The sequence below is a fragment of the Crocuta crocuta genome, unplaced genomic scaffold (assembly GCF_008692635.1).
Source record: "Crocuta crocuta isolate KB4526 unplaced genomic scaffold, BGI_CrCroc_1.0 scaffold38, whole genome shotgun sequence".
Taxonomy (NCBI): domain Eukaryota; kingdom Metazoa; phylum Chordata; class Mammalia; order Carnivora; family Hyaenidae; genus Crocuta; species Crocuta crocuta.
In genome coordinates, this window is record NW_027532605.1 from 6658146 (window position 1) to 6681047 (window position 22902).

At 36.0% G+C, this 22902-nt stretch overlaps 1 protein-coding gene across 1 annotated transcript in view; it reads right to left on the reverse strand.

The window, feature by feature from the left end:
- Window positions 1-2480: 2480 nt before the first annotated feature.
- FAM171B (family with sequence similarity 171 member B) overlaps window positions 2481-22902 on the reverse strand; it is a 70990-nt gene continuing 50568 nt past the window's right edge. Inside the window, exons 5-10 of the mRNA XM_077780264.1 lie at window positions 22715-22807; window positions 19479-19637; window positions 15510-15680; window positions 12570-12686; window positions 7220-7343; window positions 2481-6975 (exon numbers count right to left, since the gene is read on the reverse strand). Of these exons, the coding sequence (XP_077636390.1) occupies window positions 5631-6975; window positions 7220-7343; window positions 12570-12686; window positions 15510-15680; window positions 19479-19637; window positions 22715-22807 (2009 nt within the window). The 3' untranslated portion in view covers window positions 2481-5630. The remainder of the gene's footprint in view (window positions 6976-7219; window positions 7344-12569; window positions 12687-15509; window positions 15681-19478; window positions 19638-22714; window positions 22808-22902) is intronic.

Here is a 22902-nt window from a genome sequence, read left to right on the forward strand (position 1 = left end):
GTAATAAACACTAAATTTAAAAAAATTAGTAACAATAAATTATCTGTAAGAGTACATGTTAATAATGAAACATTTCTGTATCTAATTTACACAAATCTTTCAGAAGTTATCTAAATTGGAAATCAGGGTTTCAAAATAGTATTTATTACAAAAGGCTGGATATTAGAGGTAAATTTAAGCTGAATAAATATACTTTTAAGGAATATTTCCTATGTAAAACAAAAATCTACATTTTCTAGCCTAAACTATAGAAATATATAAAATGAAAATCATTCTCAGCTTTTACTCCATGTTGCTTAATAGCCACAATTATCTTTTCAATATAGTATTTAGGAAAGGTTTTTAACAAAGCTGTTCAAGTGTAATAAGCCCAGAGACTCCTGGGAATGTAATTACCTGGTTTGTTTTGAATCAGACTGTCTGCAGTTAGTCTAGTGTCTTAATAAGGTCTATAAGGATTAGAATCCATCAACATATGACTTATGAAACTTCTAGTCAAGGTGAAGTACAGACAAAAAAAAAAGCCTAAATCATGTGGGAAATTGGGTATCCCTACAGGACTATGGAATATTATTTGCAACCATAGCAAGTATAGGTTTGAAAACCAGGAAATAAAAGCTTCAATCAAGAAAGGTTTTGTCACTGAAGGAAAAAAAAAAATCCTATACTTCTCAACATGTAAGCTTTCCCCACAGAAGCAGGTCAGTATTTATCTACTATGGCTAACAAAGTGGAAAGAAGGGTTGTTGCAATATTTTGATAAACAACCCAGGTAATTTTAAAACATGATCTTTAACTTTATCTAATTTAGAAAGAAAATAATTATCACAACTTTAGAAAGAAAATAATTATCAAAACTTTTTCTCCAAAGAAATTTGCCATATATATTAAATGACAGTGTTTTTACATCATTTGCAATTGATTTTATAACCTTTTTGGTATTTAACATTATAAATTGCTTATAATCATTGTGGTTTATTTCTAGATGATTTTCTTCTAGTCAAACTCTGCAAATGTTTTTATTAAAAAAATCCAATATGGACATAAGTCCACAATCATAAAATAGAGATTCAAGATAAAGGATAAAGTAAGCAAGTCAAGGAAAGAATATCTATTTTGAGGGAGCAAATAAATCCAAATCTAGGGACAATAGAGCAGAGTTCTTGAATTAACCCCACAATTGATTCAGAGAGGGTTTACTGATAGAATTAATTTATTTCACTGTAAACCATAATAGAGAAATCTACCTCTAAAAAGAAGGCCAAAAAGTGATTTTAAGAAGTCTAGATAAAGCAAGACTGTGGTATAGTTTTAACTGGTACTATATGAACAGCACGGAGTTTAGGGAAAGGTCCTTAATTAGCTGTCACAATTATCAAGTACTGATAGGTGACTCACTTCTGATAAATTCATTTAAAAAACTCCTAACTTGATCTAACGACCTCTCCTCTAGTTCTGACATACTAGTCTTCCCATGTTAATTTCCCTTCTGAGATGAGAATGTGATGGCCGGCTCAGGAGCATCATCGGTTTGGCAGCTATGACTAAAATTGATTGTGATTTATGAAATCCATTTTCTATTACAATCCATTCCCTATGAGTCTGGGCTCTGCATGACTCCTCCAGAAACTGCATTATTTCTCTTAAGACTCTAGACCATCTCAGTGGGAGACCGGGCCTTGGAACAAAGGTAACCACAGCCTGGTTTAGACTCTGCAGGGATCCAAATGGAAGTGTCTATTTCCAATAACAGTGCAGGGTCATAATCTCCCCTATAAATGTAAATGGATTCAGAGCCCAATTCCCATTAGAACCAACCAAAGATATTTCTACTACCATATTAACTTACATAAGTTACACAAAATGTCTGAAAACATGGCAGCCAAGATAAGGATTCTAATAGATATTCTAGGTGTACCTGACTGGCTCAGTCAGTAGAGCATGTGCCTCTTGATCTCAGGGTTGTAAATGTGAGCCCCATGTTGAGTATAAAGATTATATTTTTAAAAATTAATAAATATACATACAGACATACTAAAACCCCAAAATACAAACTGCCTGAACTTAAGTATGGTTCAAGTAGGTGAGCAGAAGGGCTCTTGAAGATCTAACACTCTGAAGTATGAACAACCTTTGTGTTAGTATCTTGTAAGTGGACAGAGAGGGGATATTGTATCATTTTCTCACTGCAACTTAGTTTATATACTATCACACAATCTTAAGGACTCTTCTTGTTGAATGGGAAAATAATTGGTCTATACTTAGCTTTAACAGTAAAAACGTGAACTTTGGAAAACATGAAATAAAAAGAAAAATCAAGTTCATTATATAAGCAAAGGGTATTCAAATATATAATATTTATTGCGCCATAGGGAGTGTAATAATGAAAAAAGTAATAGCTGAGTTACTATTCATTATTAAATGACAGTTTAGGGAGAAATGTTTTGTAGTTTACCCAAAATTAAAGAATGAATCAAGTACATTTTTAGATTTATTATCTTTAATGAACTATGTTTAATATTTTACAAATCTTCAGACTGTTATAGTTTTCAGCAGTAAATATAGTAACAATGGCAATAAATACAGTGAAATAGGAGATTCCTCTGTTGAAATACAAAAGATAGAAATACTTGGAAACAAGAGGGAAAAATGTCTACTTAAGGTCTGAGATGGAAACTAAAATGGTCAAATTCTTCACGATGCCAATACATGGGTAAATGAATAACTCATTCCCTAGTTTATGAATACGAACTTTGAGTTTCACCTTTCTGGGAAGTTTGGAGGGACATTATTTGACCCACAGATTCCTAAAATTCTTTATGTATTGATATCAGAGGATTCAAACACAGAAAGTGATCTGAAAATGATTGCCAAAGCAAAGAAGTGCTTTTATTCCTCAACATTTGTGACCTTCGTGGTATACTGTGTATTATATAAAAGGGCATAAACCCTAAACAACTGCATAAATGTCATAAAAATTGATTTTTATAAAGTCTCAAGATCATAATATGTATTCAAAAATACATACAACTGTGCTTTAGTAAACGATTCCATCAGTTAATTGAGGGATAATTTTGTTTTTAATATATATCCAAAGTATATACAAAGGATCCACAAATGTTAACAATTTGTGATCAAAATTCCCTAGAGTTACATTTGCAAAAAAACTGTGTTGGTTTTCAATTTAAAAATTTAAGAAAGTTGTGAATATTGTAGGCTTATTATTACTTGGGTTAAGAAAAAGTAGATGGCTTCAGCTTTTTAACAGGAAATTTGTGAACTACTCAAAATGAGAAGTTACACATTTTTGATCATTAGAAAAGGTAAATTGACTGTACTTCCCCACTGAGAACAGAATGTGCAGTGTATTAAAAAAAATAAGGTTTTATTCAGAAACCAAAAAAAAGGTATTTCTAGAAAAGCCCCTGGGGATATATCTTCTAATTTCCTTTACACAAGAATGAATAAGTGGCATACTTCAATGGTATACCATTCTGTCAACATGTGTATTCCATTACCAAACTAAAAGATGAAATATTTTTATTTAAAGGTAGAGAAAATATAAACTGAAGATATTGAAGTGCAACATCTTACTATATAGTTTCTAACTTCATTCCAACATAATTTACAAATTTAACCTGGATTCAAAAAAACACACAGAAGAGAAATGTTACTTGCATGCAAAATTGATTGTTCCAACATGAAACACTAGGTCTATATTTTTTAATGAAAACCTGCACATCTGTTTAGTTTGGCTAACAAAGAAAATGCACATTAAAGAAAGATGTCCTCATATCCTTCCAATAAAGCAAGTCTATATCAAAGGCACTTCAGCAGAGCACTAACTCCTTAACCTTTTCCACATCACTTTCATTTATGCCACTTTTAATGCATCTTTCTGTAGACCAACAAGAAACCTCCTCCTCAAAAAACTAAACCTAGGTATTACCCTAAATATTTATCTCTTCTGTGTATTGGGCAAAATATGGCAAACTTTTGCCTAGGTTTTTAAGTTCTTTGGGTTAATACAGAAAGGAGGGCATGTGATCTGACAGATTAGGTGTTCTAGGAAAAACAGAAGTAATTATAGGGGAAAAAAACTGGCTGAAGTCTATCTTGGGGAAAAAAGTAACTGCTTTCTTTCATTGGGTATACATCTATAATTTGACTACAGCTAACATGGCTAATTTTGTTTCTTTCAACTTGTTTATGTGCCTTGGGTCTCTATGTTGCTCCCATGTTAAGTAGATGAGAATCAGAAATAAAGTAATTTAGTTTTATTTTTCCCTCAAGGGAAAGGGGAAGCTCCTTGAGACATTTGCCTTCGTGGAATTTTTAAGAAAATTGGATGACTTGATTTCAATTAACAAACAGCTTTATTTTTAGGACCTATGAACGATAATTCAGAGTTGAAGACACTTATAATTAAAAACAGCTGTTGAGTGTGTTCATCCTAAACTCTTTGCTATGATGAAAATTATACGGATATATTACTTCCAAACCTAGAAAAAAAATTGTAAATGCTATCAGTGATTTAGGAAAAGACCATCTGGATATATACCTAAATTCTGGAGGTATTTTTGAGTCTTAGGGAAATAGAACTTCTGTTTATCAACATTTCAGAAAAAATGATATATTTATTTCCTTAGTTTCACATATTTTAATAAGCTAAAAGTTTCTTATGAACACCTGTAGATTAATTTTTTAATCAAGTTTAAAAGGCTTAAGTGAATGAATTAAAAAATATTTTAAGCTGAGTTTAGCCTACATGTACCAATGAGTCTTAAACTAAAGATATGGATTATTTTGTTTTTGTTTCGTTTTTCAGATTGATAAGTGTTCCTTGACAGCTAAGCTCATTTCTCTTTAGAAATAGGGGGAAATTTTTTAAATTAAAATGCAAGTATCAGAGCATTCATTTTCCAGATTTCTAAATAATAAATTAACACCTTATCACTTATTCTGTGAAGTTATATCCAAAAAACAACCAAAAAGCTGGGATTTCCCTCTCTAACCACCAAGTAGCTTCTTGCCCATCTTACAAGAGTAAGATTTATTTTGGGGTGGACATGTACACATGCTGTTGACTGGAAAACAGAAAATATTGTTTGGCCTTTAAATTCTAGAAGAACATCAATTCCGAACATTTATCCTTATTTTCACGGGTAGGCAGAGGAGAACATAATAGTAACATTTCACAAGACTACGGTGCCTGACGAATATAGTTTCATTTCTAAATGTTTCACAGGGGCAGTCATCAAAGCAGAGGCAACATTTTTTGAAAGCAACTTTAGGAGTACACATTTCACTGTTATTCTTAAGAGAGGGCTGAAGCGGCTGACTGAGCAACATTTTCAGATAACTCCCATCTTGAAACTATTTTACTTTTTGAACTCTTGGATACTTCAAATTCATCACCCAAAAATAAACAAAAAGAATAGGCCAGAAAAAGCATTCCTTGGTATCTTTCTCTTTTGTTAGTGAATTGCCATTTTACTATTTACTCTGCTTGAGACACGTCCAGGGACCATGAGATTGCTCAGTCTCAACCTCTCAAAAAGTTCATACAGCAATTTACACGAAGCAAGAATAAACCACACGAGGGAGCAGAGATGCAACCACCCTTGATGTTAATTTATGGGAAGCAGTGGGCGTTCCTCGCGCTTCTTCCAGATATTAGTCTTGCTATCTTTTTTGGCTAGTGGTGGTCTGCCCCTTTTTTTAGTGGGGGACATATTGGCTTCGAAATCTTCAACGGTGTTTTTTCTTCCTGGAGACTCTTCCGCAGGGTGCTCCATGATCGCCCCACTCCCTCCATCTAGAATGTGCCTTAAAGCTGGGTCCTCAGGGGAGCAGACGGTGGTTCCACTCTCACTGCTGCTCAGGTCTAAATCTTCTAAGTAAAGGATCTTAGGCTGATGCATGCTCTTGATGAAAGTTTTCTCCCTCTCGAGTTTTCTGCTTGAGTGGTGCTCATTCATGTCCACCCCAGAGTCCAAACTCGTGTCATTGCTCTGGGTTCTCTTGCCCTTTTTTAGATCTATGAAGGAATGCCTCACTTGTGCGACTGGTTTTCCATCAAGAGATACAAACCATGCTCTGGGATGGGGGGAAGGCTTTCCTTTGGACAACTCCAGGAGGGTCTGTTCTGAAATTCCTTGAAGCTCTGATGAAAAGGGAGTCATCACAACAGCTTCATTTAGTGTTCCAGGAACAGAAACAGATTCTAGTAAGCTGTTTGAATACCGGCTCCAATCTGAAGTTTGGGATGGCAAGCTCTGTTGACCTTCGAGTGGAATGTTCTCTTCCCTGGCATCTGGGGGTTGTGTGTGAGAATGCACTGGCATTTTGGGCAACGTCTGTGTAAAGTTCTCTCTACTAACTGGTTCCATCAATTGGCCATAGACCAACTGTCCCTTTCTTGGCAAAGTAGCTGACTTGGCAGTATGTAACTGCTCTGGAGTGGAGAAAAGGTCAGATGTTTGAAGGATGGCAATGGGCTGGCTGTAGATGTGCATAAGCTGTTCAGGAATGTGGGAATGTGCAAATACCTCTTCATTACCTGTGAGATACCTCTTTTCCTCTTGTGCATCACCTAGAGATGAAGATGGATTATTGTTAATATGTTTGGGTTGTCTGGACCCTACACTGGGCTCCAAAGACTGTGTTGGGTTTCTTGAGTAATTATTTGGATTGGCTGATAGAAATGAAACCTCTTCATTGTAGACTTTAAAATTGTCCCGAGTTTTTACCATGGAAACTCTTTCTTCTGCTTCTGCCTTTGATGGTTCCTTTTTCTGAGGGCTATATGAGGAGTTTTTGGCATTAAATAACTGTGACTTGTCCTCAGCTTTTAATGCAACTTTGACTGAACTGATGTGATTTATGTGTGTTGTTGAAGTTGTCTGGTCTCTCTTGAGGACCTCGAGTTTAGTGATATTTCTTTCTCTCTTCTGCGGAGTACCACACTTATCCCTAAAGGAGAAGAGATAGCAAAAAGCGTTCAAAACTTATGACCTGGAAAATTTATTTTTAAAAACCATCCCATGATATGTGTATTATATATGCAATGCTCTTAGATTGTATCCACTTTTATTTTAATCAACATATTTTAAAGGTCACATTGACTTTGTAAATAAACTTTGTCATACCCAGAACACACTGACATAATACTATGCTCAGATAGTTTTGTGTTTATACATGTTAATATTCTTCTTACCTGCAATAACAAAGAAGTACAGCAAAAAATCCAATGACAATGACTATTGTTCCTCCTAATATGGCTGTAAGAAACACTGTGTGGTAGGCAGTTATATCCCTTGAGTCTCCATTTATACCTGAACCTAAATGGTTCAATATAAACAAATAAAACAGAGAATATATTATTTTAGATCAAATTTTCAACCATGTCCTATCCTAGGTAAGGCAGATTAAGTGTGCATACACAGCTGTATTTGTTCCATTCCGATGGCAGGCTTCCCTGTGGGTAGAACATATACTCCCTGTGTGTTGGGCTTAATCATTTCTTGTTCTGCTCAATGAAATGTGAGCACCTTAAATGAGGTGGCATGAAATGGCCCTGCCCTGCCCTCTTGCTAAGATCCTCTAATATCCAAATAGAATATCCGAAAGTGCTGCTATTCCTTCCACCTAGGTTCTGGAATGAGATCAAATGCTGTCAAACGGTAGCAAGATATGTGTTGGAATAAACCAGGAGAAAATATTTCTGTGCAAAGAGGATTGGGTATAGAATGTTGATAGTGAGGGCTGACTTCTTAGCTATATTCAATTAAAAGCTTTTAAATATAAATTCAAAAAAGAATTTGCCAAGGTAAATAGGTATGAAAGATTTTCTAGAGAGAATCTAAAAATTGGGGCAGTCGAAGGATTCAAAGTTGTAACTTTGAGCCTGGCTTTTAGGATAAGACACCATGCAGAGGCACAAAATACCCACTATCTTCCTTTATGAGAGCACATATATACACTGCTGCTGTAATCAGCTTAACTGCAGGTAAAAGTAGATTAATGCACTAGGATGATTAAGATTCTATACGAGGGACGCCTGGGTGGCTCAGGTGGTTAAGCATCCGACTATGGCTCAGGTCATGATCTCACAGTTCGGGAGTTCGAGTTATGCTTCAGACTCTGTGCTGACAACTCAGAGACTGGAGCCTGCTTTGGATTCTGTGTCTCCCTCTTGCTCTCTCTGCTGTTCACGTTAGTACTCTGTCTCTTACTCAAAAATAAAACATTTAAAAAATTAATGCATACAACATGTCTACTTATCATTATCAACTAGAGTCAGATATGAATTCAGGGTGGAAAAAGTGTTAAGATTGGTGATACAGGCGGTTCTCTGGCAATCTCTACCATGAGAAACAACCAGAATGAGGCATTCAGCTTCACTGAGGACCCTAGAAAAGCCTGAGGATCACAGTCTTTAGATCCTTTAACTTTTGCATCATCTTAATCATCTTATTTGATAAAAATAAAGTAATAATAATGGTAACAGGAAAGGTTTCAGGGAAGTAGTATTGCGGTTATGCATACAAACTTTGGAGCCAGAGTGCCTTAATTAGAATCCTAGTCTATTTCTTTTTCGTTTTCAGAGACACTAAATGTAATTTCTTGGGGAGCCTCGGTGGCTCGGTCGGTTAAACATCCAAGTTCAGCTCAGGTCATGATCTCACAGTTCATGGGTTCAATGATTCTTTGTGTTGACAGCTCAGGACCTGGAGCTGCTTCAGATTCTGTGTCTCCCTCTCTCTCTGCCCCTTCCCCGCTCACACCTTATCTCTTTCTCTCAAAGATAAAATAAACATTAAAAACAATTTTTAATGTAATTTTTAAAAATATATACCCTTCTCCCACCCTCACCCACTCCTTTCAGGAGATTCCATGTATAAAGCTTACATGGGGAGGATGAAGTATAAAAACACTATTTACAAAAGGGAAGAGGGTAGCTGTTGTTAACTTAGCCTTCAGATACCCCCATTACACATGCCCCTTTTGCTCCTTTAGATTTGAGTGTAGAATAAGCCTTTCCTCTAGAGGAGGACTCAAAACCCAACATCACCATTTCTTTATAACATTCTCATTTATTTTCATGACTTTGTGTCTCATTTCAAATTTATCAAATCTCACCTATATGGGTTGTTACAAGGATTTAAAGAGTTAATACTTATTAGGGGTGCCTGTTTAAGTATCTGACTCTTGATTTTGGCTCAGGTCATGACCTCACATTTCCTGGGTTTGAGCCCTGAGTCAGGCTCTGTGCTGACAGCACAGAACCTGCTTGGGATTCTCTCTCTCCATCTCTCTCTGCCCCTACCCCACTTTCACTCTTTCTCAGAACAAATAAACTTAAAAAGAGTTAATACTTAGTCCTCAGCACATGATAAGCACTCAAAGTGTTAGCTGTATGACATCATTGTTATTAAATGAAACTTCGCTGGCACTCCGGTTTTGGCCACACTTCCCTATATATGTGGTACGTAATAATAAAGTGCTTATCCTATCTGATGGACAACCAAGTACAGCACTCACAAGATGAAATTTCTTCAAAGAGAAAAGAAATAAAAGTAACAATTCTATCTGTAGATTCTTACTTGGGATCCAGGGTTGCAACGGAGCAACGTATGATTAGAGAAGTTGAATTTCACCCAGTTATAAACGTCTATGAATATATGTTTTCACAATAGAGTAACACTAATACTTTTCATAGCACAGGATTCCAACGGAACTCCCTTTTGGACACATGAGGCGGATACTTCTGGGTTTCCCCCAAATTTTATATGTATGACAACAGCAAAAAGTATCTATCTGTGTGTTTGTATGCCGAAAGAGAGAAAGGCAGAAAATTATATTTTCATTTCAATATACTTGAAAATACATATTTAAAAATAGTCTTAAGTACTTGTTTATTAAACTCTACTCAGCTGCCTACTTGCCTATAGCAATCACTCGTTTTAATTTCTTACACTTATTTTCCAAGGAATTCTAGAATTCTATTTAAAATGTATTGAAAAACCAGATCTAGTATGTTATTGGCCAAACTTTAAGAAAAGTAGCTCCAGCACCTAGACCATCAGAGGATCAATGCTGATTTTGCAATATGTGATTTTACTCACAATCTAAAATTTTAGGGGACATCAGGGATCATCATATCCAACTCCTGCAATTTAGAAATAAGAAAACTAATGCTCAGATTGGTACGTATGTATTCAAATGCAGCCAGATAATTACTGGCAAAGCCAGAGCTACAATCAAGCTATCTACATTTCTAGTATAGTATTCCTCTGTGATAGGCTCACAGAATGGAATTTTCAAAACCCTCACTAGAAGGTATTTAATTCAAAATAAACAGGAATCCCTCATTTCTATCTTCATACTCTGACTGACACAAAATCTTCTCTGACCTATAAGCTAAAACAAAACTCCCACCTACTTTGGAAAATTTGTCTTTTGTAGTTCATAGTCATCTTCTATAAATTGATTTCAGGTATATATATTTTTTTAATATTTTTATTTATTTCTAGGAGAGAGAGAGAGACCGCGTGAGCAGGGGAGGGTCAGAGAGAGAGGGAGACACAGACTCTGAAATAGGCTCCAGGCTCTGAGCTGGCAGTCAGCACAGAGCCTGACACGGGGCTCGAACCCACAAACCGCGAGAGCATGACCTAAGCGAAAGTCGGACGCTTAACCGACTAAGCCACCCAAGCGCCCCGATTTCAGGTATATTATTAATGGAAGGTATACTTCTCTATAAAACTCAAGTGTTCCCTGGGTTATTTTTATTGGAAATGAAATAACTGGGATTTAGTTGAGTTGAAGTATTAAATATTAATGGTTCTTTTTCATCAATATTTCATTCTAGTTGCAAACCTAGAATGAAATAAGGCCAGACAGCTGGCAAGACTGCAGGATACTTTGCATCATGAAGAACATAAGTGACCACTCTCTGCTTTCTGAATAAATAATCTCATAAGTACTAAGTTCAAACAAAAAAGAACATTCCCCTTGATCATAATGGTTAAATGGCTCATATTTCTTCCACTGGAATATTAAATGTTGGCTTCATTGGGGGGAAAAAAAATTCTTGTTACCCTGCATGGTTTAAAATTCAAAGCTTGTCAATATAAAATGATAAAAATTAAACTACTGAAAAAGACATTTTCAGAAAGAACAGAAAGCCTTCAAATTATTAATAGGCCACCATAACAAAGTCAGGTGATAGAATGCTGCAGAGAAATGAATGTAAAATGTCATCCACATCCTGGCTCAAGGTGTGCCCTGGGACTGTGCCTGACTAGCATGAAATAGCCAGGTTGCAGCTGCCTCTCAGCTGGGAGCCAAAACATTCAACAAACCCAAAGAATTCTCTGACACATGATTTAAAGATGTAGGAATGACATATGCATTCAACCTTCACACTCCCCCAAAGCTTCACTGAAATGACCCTCATGGTTTTGCTTGGTTTTGTTTTTATAAACAAACCCACAGGTTAAAGGAGAATGACCTAAGAGACCAGAGCAAGAAGATGCTGGTAACAGGCAAAGCCAAGAAGCAATTCAACTGATACCAGTGAGCACCCAAAAGGCCCAGAAAATGATCACAAGCCTGTGGTGCAACCAGACTACACTACCACAAGTTAGACGGCTTTAAGAAGATTTAATGGATAAAACACACAATGTTTGAGTGTTTTGAGAGATTTATACGACTCAAGATGCATGTACAGGATTTCTTTACTTTAGTATATGTGCTGCTGAAGCGAGCACAGGATTTCTTTACTTTAAATCATATAGATAATCTGATAGCATGTCAAATCTAGGAAAAATAAATATTCATTTGACCTAGAACATGAATAGATCATTCCTAGTGGACAAGTCTTAGTTTCTGTCCACCTTCAGTTCCTATCTCAGGCCAACCTTCATTTGGGGTTTCACATGTCTTATACTGGGAAAACTCTGGGGACACTATTTTCAACAGCCCTCACCCCAGGGGTGTGCTCATGACCCAAATCTGGGCAAACCAAATTCTTTATGCCTAGAATGAAGGAACAGTGTGAGGAAAAGAGAACAAAGGGTTGGAGTCAGCTGTACACGGAGCAGCAATTCTGCAGACAGTCAAATAGGCCTGCTAACTGGGTCCCCTAGGGTGCCTGTCTTTTAGAATCTAGTTCTTCAGCCTTCCCTGGGATCCTATGAACTCCCTGTATCCTAATACATTTTATGTAATTATCTAAGATCTGTTCCTGTTGCCTGCAACCCAATGCTCTAACTGATTTGGGTAAAATTTATTCATGAAAAGTAAACACTTGAACAAACTTCATACTTCACAGATTCATCAGACATCATGCTATAAACCCTTAGAGTTCCTAGAACTTAATCATTTCTCATACACATGAAAAGAAATTTTAAATAAAGCTGAGATCAAGGGACTTAGAAGCTTTCTGCAACATCATACAGTCTGTAAATGGCAATGTTTAGAATAAAATCAAGATCTAGTGACATCAATTCCAGTTTGACTATGTGGATTTTTTCAAATTCCCTGTTTCATTTTTACAGTACCTCTAGTTCCTGGAAGTGAAGCCGCTATCCAGTAGCCCAAATGTGGCGCATCATAGGTCCACACGAAGTGACTGTTATATTCCTTGACCGTTCCCTGGCCATGATTTACCCACGCACCTAAAAAGGCAAGTAAAAAAATCCCAATCAATTAGTGTATAGATCTTTAAGACTGATAGGAGTTTGCTGATAGTCATGTAGAGACTGCTTTGCAGAGCTCTTTCAAAAATTATGAAAACTCTGGCAATATATTATCATAAGATAATATATACTATATCAAAATATAGTGCATATTGTAATAATACAATAGAATGATTTGAATGATTGTTGTGACTAAAGGAAATCATTATAAATAAAGAATAAACACATTTAGGGAAATCATGACTTTCCAAATAATGTTTAAATTGTACAAATTGAGATAGGTTTTAAAGATGTGAGTAGTGAAATTCAAATTTATCAATAGGTAGTTATTTGTCACCTGTTCGGGATTCTGACTAAACACTTGTAATATGTGTTTTATGGCCTCATTAATTTTTTTTTTATTAAATACTGTTTTGGTCTATTACTATTGGCATAACTCTTTTAGAACCAAATTTTTAGGAATGTTTTAAAAATACTATCTAACAAAATGCCATCCACAGAAAAATTCAGCAAAACCCAGATCTTTTATAAAGTTCAGCTTAACAAAGCTTTTTATAAATTCAGTGTATATTTGTGCTTGGTTCATTAATTCACTGTAATGATATAGCTACAACATGTAAAACAGTGTTTTTAATAAGATAGCCAAATTTGAAATGACAGAAACGGATCAACTCATTGTTTTTTAAATAGTCAATTACAATATACTATATTTGGTTCTAGCCCCCAGTCCTTGCACAGAGCTTTGGAAATCCTTGGAGTTACTATCCTCTAGCATTTCTTAACAAGCCACTTTCAACCACACCAACTCATGCTAATGAGTTGATTTTTGGAAAGTGCCCTGTGGCTGGTTGCAGGGAAACAACCGAGTGATTAGAGGGTTGTCATTTTCAGCTCCACCCTAACATCCCTGCAGAAAGGGGAGATGGGCTGAAGATTAAGTTCAATCACCAATGGTCAATGACAGTCATGCCTACCATAATAAAGCCGCCATAAAAATACCTCAACTACAGGGTTCAAAGAGCAGAGTAGGTGAACACATGGAGGTGGAAGGAGGGGGATGCACCCAGAGGGCAGGATATTCTTCCATGATAAATTGATAATCTAGTAACTAAAAGTAAAAGTTTTCCTGGAGCTGTTCTAGCAACTATCAAGGTTGAGGAGAGGGTCATGGGAACCTCCAATTTATAGCCAGTTGGTCAGAAGCATAGATGACAAACTGGACTTGTAACTGGCCTCTGAGGTGGGGGTTAGGGAACACTCTTGGGGGACTGTGCCCATAACCTGTGGGATCTGATGCTAATTCTAGGTAAGTAGTGTCTGAATTGAATTTTAGGATACCCAGGTGGTGGAGAACTGCTTGGTATGAGAAAAACACCCCACATTTGGTGACCAGAACTGCAGTACTGAGTATTGAACTGCATTGAGAGACTTTTTTTCCCTCTTACAACTACCACTTTTACTTACATAGTTGCCACTGTTTCTTCAAAACATGTATATATTATTAAGTTCTGTAGTGAACATATGTTTGGATTTTTTTTTGGGGGGGGCGCCTAACTATCCTTCCAATTGAGTGAAATCTCATTCTAAATCTCCATTGAAGGTTAACTGCTCCCTTTTCTCAGTTCACATGATTAGTTTGGGGCTCCAGCACAGAATCTTAAGCCTAAATCTGTACATTCTATTTGCAGACCACAAAGGCTGGTTTGGAGATGGGCACCAAAACTCTATAATTGCAGTGAATCCAAGAACTTGTGCAATTGCTACCGGCCAAAGAATCTTTTTTCCATTGGACTTCAACCTGGGTTTCGAGTCAGAAAACCTACACTCTCTTCTTGACACTCTGAAGGTAAATCTTCCAGAAAGGTATTAACACAGAGGTAACACATGAGAGAAACCAAGTCCTGTGAAACTGTCTAGGCTCTGTATCTTGATTCACCCAAAACAACTGTGGATCATAACCCTGCCTTTTTTTTTTCCTTTTTAGTAATTTAAAGACACTCCTCTTATTTACATGGAAACACAAGAACAAAACCAAGGGAAGCAGAGGAGGAAAAAGTACTTCTACTTAGGAGGCTACACTTAGGACCAAAATTGGTACCTGATTTTTTTTTTTTTTTTTTTTTTGGGAAAATAATCACTCTGTATCTTAATAACACAATGTTATTTAATTTCATGAAGTTAATATACATTTCTCAATTGTCTTAAACAGCCCTTTTAGACAGAAGTTCATATTGACTATCAAAACAAAAACCTGTAAGAGTAGAAATAATTTTTTAAAAAGTAGAAATAAATTTTCTATTAAAGACCTTGGTAGATATAACAGGCAAGGGAGGGGTGCCTGGGTGGCTCAGTCAGTAGAGCACATGACTTGATCTCAGGATTGTGAGTTCAAGCCCTATGTTGGGCATAGTGCTTACTTTTAAAAAAAGGAATAAATAATACTATTGTGAGTAAATAATACTATTCTTTAAATGTAATATATTGGCATCATTTCCCCCACAGTTGTATTATATTAATCAAAGTGGAACCAATTCTAGTCATTGATAAGGCACTTAAAATTGTAATATTACTATTTCGTGCTCTACTAAAGATAAATCATTCAAACATAAATGATATATTTTAATATGTTTTAAATAAGACACATTAAATTTTAATTCTCTATTCAATGTATGAACATTTGCCAATTATACCTCAATAAAGCTAAAAAAACGTTTAATAGTAATATGGAAACTTATTGTTAAAATCAAACATTCAATCATCCAAAAGGAAAATATTCAGACTATTTTCACCTAGCTCACATACCTATGTTCATATCAAATGTCCAGGCAGGTATCTGATCCCCTGCACTTACATCACTTGTATGTAGAAGGGGAAGAGAAACTTGAATAGAGCCATCCACCTTTAATTCTTTTCCCCCAGAATATATTTTCACACATATTGCAGCAAGGGGAGTCAATTCATTACTTTCAAAACCTAAAAAATAAGAGAGTTTATTTAAAACCATATGCAAAATATAGGTTGTAGTTACACATTGATAACAAAGTAATATGGGCCTAAAATATCTAATTCCTTTATTTTACCTAGGGTTCTCCACTTTAATGAGGATCCAGTATCTGTTTGATATTAAAGAATTTTAAAATATATCATAAATGTAGGTTATACTCCTATAACTTGACAAATCAACATGAGACTAGAGATATAATTCTTTCAGAGTCATGTGACTTAAGGTCACCGGAACCTAATTCACTGTTTTAAAAACGTACAAAACAACAGCAAAAAAATACAGGTCACTAGGGTCCCACACATATAAAGGCTTTACCATATCAAGTGGTCACTGCAGACACGGGTCTAAAAGCTGATTTCTCCTTTCCCCAAGAGCATCTGTTTCAGGTATGACTACCATCAGACTGAGCTGTGCTCCCTGAAGTTACCCGTGGGAAAAACATTTTGACTCTAAACACAAATTTTGATAGGTTTTACAAACATGAAACAAAATCAGCAATATTGTTTGCTGATAAAAGTAATAAGCTTTGATATATATTTGATTAATAGCATAACTGAAATATAAACAGACTATTAATATAATATTACTTAGACATGAAAGCTTGAAAAGTAGGGAAAGTGTGATTAATAGAAGAATTGGTTATAGTGTTTTGCCAGAGGTTTTAAAATATAATTATACATACAATTTATAATATGCCTTCTTAAATATCAGGAGCTACCTATATTTCTCTATTACTGACAGGAAAAGAGTAGAAAATGCCTTGGTTTTGTTTTTAAATCACTAAATTGCTTTTTAAATTCCTTTTTAAATTGCTAAATTATCACTTCAGCAATGCCAAAGTGATAATATATACCAGAGTATTTATAATGAATAAATATGGTTGCAGATGTTAAAATTTAATATAAATTTTCTACAAATAATTTGATAATTTTAGTTTTTACAAGTAATTCACTAACACATTAGAAAGGGGTGACTCAAGTATATTTATTACATCTTATTTGCTCTTGGTAGATAAGCCAAAGATTCGGGTCTAAAAGCTAGAGTTTTGTTCATCATCTAACAAATATTTGTAACAGAGCCCCTATTGGCACCAAGTACTCATCTTGGTTCCAAAGATACTGTGAGTACATGATCTCTTGCAACATCTTTTTCACAATCTTCATTACCATCAAAAATGCTTTTTTTCCCCATTTCATTGCTCTTTATCAGTTTTTCCTCCATTGGAATGTAAGTGTAGGGTAGAAGGCAGCTTACCAGGGCTTTGAAGAAATTCTGGAAAGGCAATGTAATTGCATGGTCATAAAAGTCACCTCTCTAAGGAGGGGATGTTTGAACTGTGGCCAAAGGAAAATGTGCGCTCCATACAAGGACCTCAGAGAAGAGCTTTCCAGGAAGAAGAAAGAAGTGAAAAGCTCCCAAATTAGAGGCGATCTTGGCATGTGCAAGAATGAAAGAAGGTTAGAGGGCAGAGAGGTAGAAATAGCAGAGGTCTTCCAGGCCCTGGAAAGGAATTCTCATTATCCTACTACTACTACCTCATATCACTACTACTACTACATCTGGTGTATATCTGCAGTTATTAGACAGAGCAACTACTGGCTTAATGAAAAACTGCATTTGCATAAAAGAGAATTAGCCTTGGTAAACTTTCTGAAACACTAATCATAAGATGAGCAAAGTAACTAATGCCATACATAGTCTCTAGACCAGTTACACTAGTACAAATCCAGTGGAAGCACAAATAAATTTATGTAATCTGTAAGTAGTTATAATTTCTTACATCAAACTATTTAGTAAAGCCAGCTGACTTTCTGAGGTGCCTGTCTTAACTCCACCCTCAGTTCTGTGCAGTCAGTGGCTTTGCATACTAGATGCAGCTCAAATTCGGAGATCAACTCCACTATTTGGGATAAGGCCAACTCGAAGAAGGAAAAGAGAATGGTACAAGAGAAAGAGACTAAAAGATCATGAGAAGGAGGCAACTTTAAAAAACTTTTACTCACAGACCACTTGAACTATGCAATCCAACACAGTAGCCACCAGCAACATGTGACAATTTAAAGGAAACTAGTGCTTTAGTTCCTCAGTGAACTGGTCATATTTCAAGAGCTCAACAGATACATGTGGCTAGTAGCTACCATATTGGATAGAACAGAAGAACATTGCCACTGGTGGCACTGCTCTAGAACTTTTAAAATGTTAGCAGCACTCTCAGGATAACTGAAACAGTAAATGAAGAATCTCAAAAGCAGGTGGTAGAGGAATGCTGGAAGGAAGTGCCCATTATGTCCCCTTCCCACTGAACCTAATGAGTCTTGTCCATAAAAACTCCCCAGGGCTACAGGAGCTTCATTTGTGATATGGTATACTGGTCCCATTTTTGTAAATGTTTTATGTTGAGCATCCCAAATGTACATCTGGAAAATTTTGGCAGGGGTCTTAGATTGGCTTCTTCAAGAAGCTGAGCCTGAGACAACAAATTTGGGAGGAAGTACCCACCACTGAGGGAGTGGAGGCATATACAGAAGGAAGACAAAAATGGATGTATTAAGAGTATAAAGAGAGTACATATCTGTTCCTTGTCTATTAGTTAAGAGCTTGCCCTAGCGAGGGCCTCGCCTGCTTCCTGGACCACGGAATGCCTTTGGGCAGAGTCACGAATGTGTGCAGTAGGAAACACAGGTCCATAACAGAAGAGGGAGGGTGATCTTGCTGGAGCACTGATAGCATTGGCTACAACAGGTAAGAAAAAAAGACAAAACTAACCAAAAGATCTATACGCTTATTACTCTAACTTCTGGTTGTTCCCGAAATGAAACGGAACAAAATTTGACCTAACTGAAATCATCAAAATTATAGACTGAATTTCAGTTTTATGTTGCCACAGGTGGTAGAAATGGTAGAACAAAGGTGGATGTACAAAGAGATTTTTATGGGGTTTATCATGGGTATATTAAATAAAATGTAAAAGTCCATCATCCTCTTACCTGTTAGGTTGTGACAGCCATACACTGTATGTATGTGCTGCTGAATCTGGAATACAGCTGACCCTTGAATAACATGGGTTTGAACTGCACAGGTCCACCCATGTGCATTGTTTTTGATACGTGCAGTACCTACCATAAATGTATTTTCTCTTTCTTAGGATTTTCTTAATACTTTCTTTCCTCTAGCGTATTGTAAGAATGCAATATATAATACATATAATATTACAAAATACGTGTTAATTGACAGTTATCGGTAAGGCTTCTGGCCAACAGTAGGTAATGAGTAGTAAAATTTCTGGAGAATCAAAAGTTATATGAGTGTTTAACTGGGGGGAGGCAACCCCTGCATTGCTCAAGGGTCAACTTACATACTTTTTAAAAACTTATAATTTTACTAACGTAGAATATCAAATATATTTAAGAAAAACGCCAGTTGCTTATCCCATCTATGAAAGTTTTGATGTCTAACAGTTATTGACAGTTCTGATTAACTTGATAACAATGAATTGAAGGTCAAGTTATAAAAATACATACTTCTTTAAGTAAAATTTTCATTTTTATGTTTTTAACTTGCAAAGTTCTACAGTATCATTACTATTTTCTTACCTCCTTCAGATAGAAATATCCTGTACATTAAACTGTCCATTAATTTAACATATACAGAAGATTCTGGTATAATTTATCTTTCACTGGATAAAAGGGAATTGCCTATTAGCATTTTAATAACTAGCTTTATGTACTGTTTCTTATAAATATGATTATATAAAAGCTAGATCGTACCTGACTTATTGAGAGTAATTCCAGTTGTATACAGGAAATTGTCCACTTTCAAAAATTGTTGTAGAACTGTAAGATAGCCCGTTACATTGCTAATATGATGGTTGTCAGGTAGTTTAATTAAGGCTTTTGAAAACTGAACACTTGGTTGAGATTTGGCATCTGGAAAAAGGAAACCTCATTAGCAAATGGACAAAACAAATGCCTATTAGGCAGAGCATTATTGCTCAGCACATTTTACCTTAACATCTCCTTATAATTAATATTTTAAATCCTGAACCGAAATAAATAAGGAATCTTCCTTTCTTTAGATCACATAAGGCACCTTTACCCTGGAGACTACTTGATTCTACCGCCCAGAATTTCTTCATCTTTCTTGGGTTTTACTCTAGGAAACCACATACTGACCACTTTAGCCCATTTGGTTCACTTGGGGTTTCACTTCTGTAACAGGAGCTAATGGCGCACACCAGAATGGGCTGGAACCAATCCAAATGTCAGGTATTCAATTTGTAAATGTTATCTCATGTTAGCAACTCTGAATTAACTATCCTTAATATAACTTACATAGTGAGAACTCAGTAGCCATATTATTTCTGTCATCAGTGTATTTTTAACAATTTAAGAGTCAACTCTTAAATCCTTGAAACTTATCAGAAATACCAGCTATTGCTTTGGACTTTAAGGTCACTGACAAAAACCAAAGCAATCAGTTAAATTGTTAGAATTTTTTTAAAGCGTCAGGTTCTAAAGAGTTACATGACAATTTGTCCCCTAGGACAAATCAAATGTAATATAATTCTCAAAATCAGTGTATTGTTTACATATGAAGCTAGAAAAATAATTCCTGTAAAGTAAGGGATATAAATAAAACAACACATTTATATTATTCTTGTTTGGTTAAACTGTTTGAGGGTATAATCTAATACCTTCTAATCACTTTACAAGTACTATCTACACCCTACTCTGTTAAAATATCTGCCTTAAAAAAGGGCTGTGGAAATATGTCACATTAATCAAAGCTGAGACATGAAAACTGAATGTAATACCTCACCCTAAACTGTAGTGGGGGGAAAAAAAAAGCATCAGTGGACAAAGTTGAAATTTGGATGGTTAAGTTATCCTATCAACATTAAATTAGCTGAACTGTGTTGTAGCCACTTAATATCCCAATTGTTAGGAAATGCATGGTAAGTATCCAAAGGTAAAAGGCCACAAAACATGTAATTTACCTTCAAATGGTTCCAAAAATAAAGCATGCATACCGAGAGCACAAATACATATACAGTAAAGCAAATGAAATGAAATGTTATCAGTAGTAGGTGAATTTGAGTAGAGGGTATACAGGAGTATTTGTCTTTTACTCTTGCAACTTTTCTATATTTTGAAATTATTTCTGTATTTGACATTATTTCCAAATATAAAGTTAAAACCTTAAAAATATACATGTGCCTTAATTATGCTGAAGTCCCAAATTTCTTATAACTGAAAACATGCACACTAAGTAAAATGTTTGTTTGAGCTTCTCTAAGGTTTTGTACATTCCTGAAATTTCTAATCTCTCCTGCTCCCTTTTTAATCACACACACAAACCTAATACCTTTTCATTGTACAAACTGAACAGCTTTCTGATCAAATCCTGGAAGAAAAAATATCAATGTTTTATGGAAGTTGAGAAATGAGGATGTGTATCTTCTAAGGAAGGATCTGCCATCTGCAGAAGACACCCCTCCTCACCTGCTTAGCCTTATCGATGGGTCATCTCAGGGCGGTGAAAGCGATCTGAGAAAGAACCTAAGGGAGGCCGTGTTCCCACAGACACAGGCAGTATTTCCCTGACAAACGAGCGCTCACCATTGCTTGGTAAAATGCAAAGGAGTGGCACGTGAACATGTTCACACTCATCCATTTCATATGTTCTGGAGGCAATTACAATTTGTAATGGGGTTTGGAGAGGGCAGTGAGGAGGAGGAATGTGTCAAAACCTTAACAAGAAATTGCTGCTGAAGAGGGACCGTTCTTACTAAAGTCCCAGCAGCATAACATGTAGCCTTTCTCTGTAGTAAATGGTTCCTATTTACTTTCCATCCTTCTGCACACCATGCCACATGCACGCATGCTGCCATGCAGACCAAACTCGGCAGCTCAAAATTCTATTAAGTCAGATTTCAAGAGTAAGAGATTCTGCTACTTTCCTTGGTAAATTATTCCAAAATCAATCACACCCTAGTTTATTTTTTTTCCCGAATTATTTTCTTTAATATTTTTGAAATAAGATAGCTTCTGAGGGGCACCTGGGTGGCAAAGATGGTTAAGCATCAGACTTTATTCAGGTCAGGGTCTCACAGTTTGTGATTTCAAGCTGTGAATTGTGCTCTGAGATAAGAGCTCAGAGCCTGCTTCGAATTCTGTGTCTCCCTCTCTCTATCTGCCCCTCCCCCACTTGTGCTGTCTCTCCCCACCTCCCAAAAATAAATATATTAAAAAAGATAGCTTCTGAAAATGAACTTTCACAAACAATTTCTTTTTACTCTACTTTGAAGATTTTATGCCTCTACCAGTCAGTCATTTCTATTATGCTTTAGTCTTAAATATTAATTCCCCAAAGGAAAAAAAAAAAAAATTGTCATCTATAGAGGTTTTATGTAACATGCAGTAAAAGAGTGCAAAATGCTGGGGTTTCCCCTAAGAAATAGTTACGGAAGATGGCCAGGGGAAAAAGGTAATGCTGAAACTGTCATTCTCAGAGTTGGTAAAGTAGAACTAGTTTAAATCAGACCCCAAAGAAGGCTTCCTGTATTCTTCCCCATGAGATATGCAAGTGAGGTAAATCCCACTTGCTGAAAAAAGACCTTACCTGCTCTCCTGCCCTTCCCACTCAGGGATGGAGATGCCTGCAAATCAGCCCCCAAATTCCAACCTTTTCCTAATTTCACTGACTATTCAAGCCCAGTGAGAGATGTGAGTTGGAAAGAAGTTCAGAATTTCAGCACAGTCTTTCCGAAACTGAAATGTTCCTACCGGGGCCAAGATGCTAAAATGGTAAAGAATGGTTCCCACTACACAAAACCCCATAACCGCTGGCTGACAGTGAAATAGGAAATCAGTTCAGAGCGGTACTAGTCATCCTTGAGCAATTTAGACTTTTCTCCAAGTTATAACCAACATGGATTCATTAATTAAAGGGATTATTATCACTTAGATTTTACATATAAGTTGAGAAGAAGTGTTGTACTTACCAGCTAATTTTCCAGTAATTAAAACAGTGTCTTCAAATAGCCATATATTTGCTTGGCTTTGCGGGAACAGTGAAAGTGTAACTGATGAATATACTGTGAAATATAGCACAATTAAATTATTTTATTAAATGTGGGGAAAAACGAGGTTAAATATAGTCTGTTCCAGCAGGCCCTAAAAAGTGGAGGGG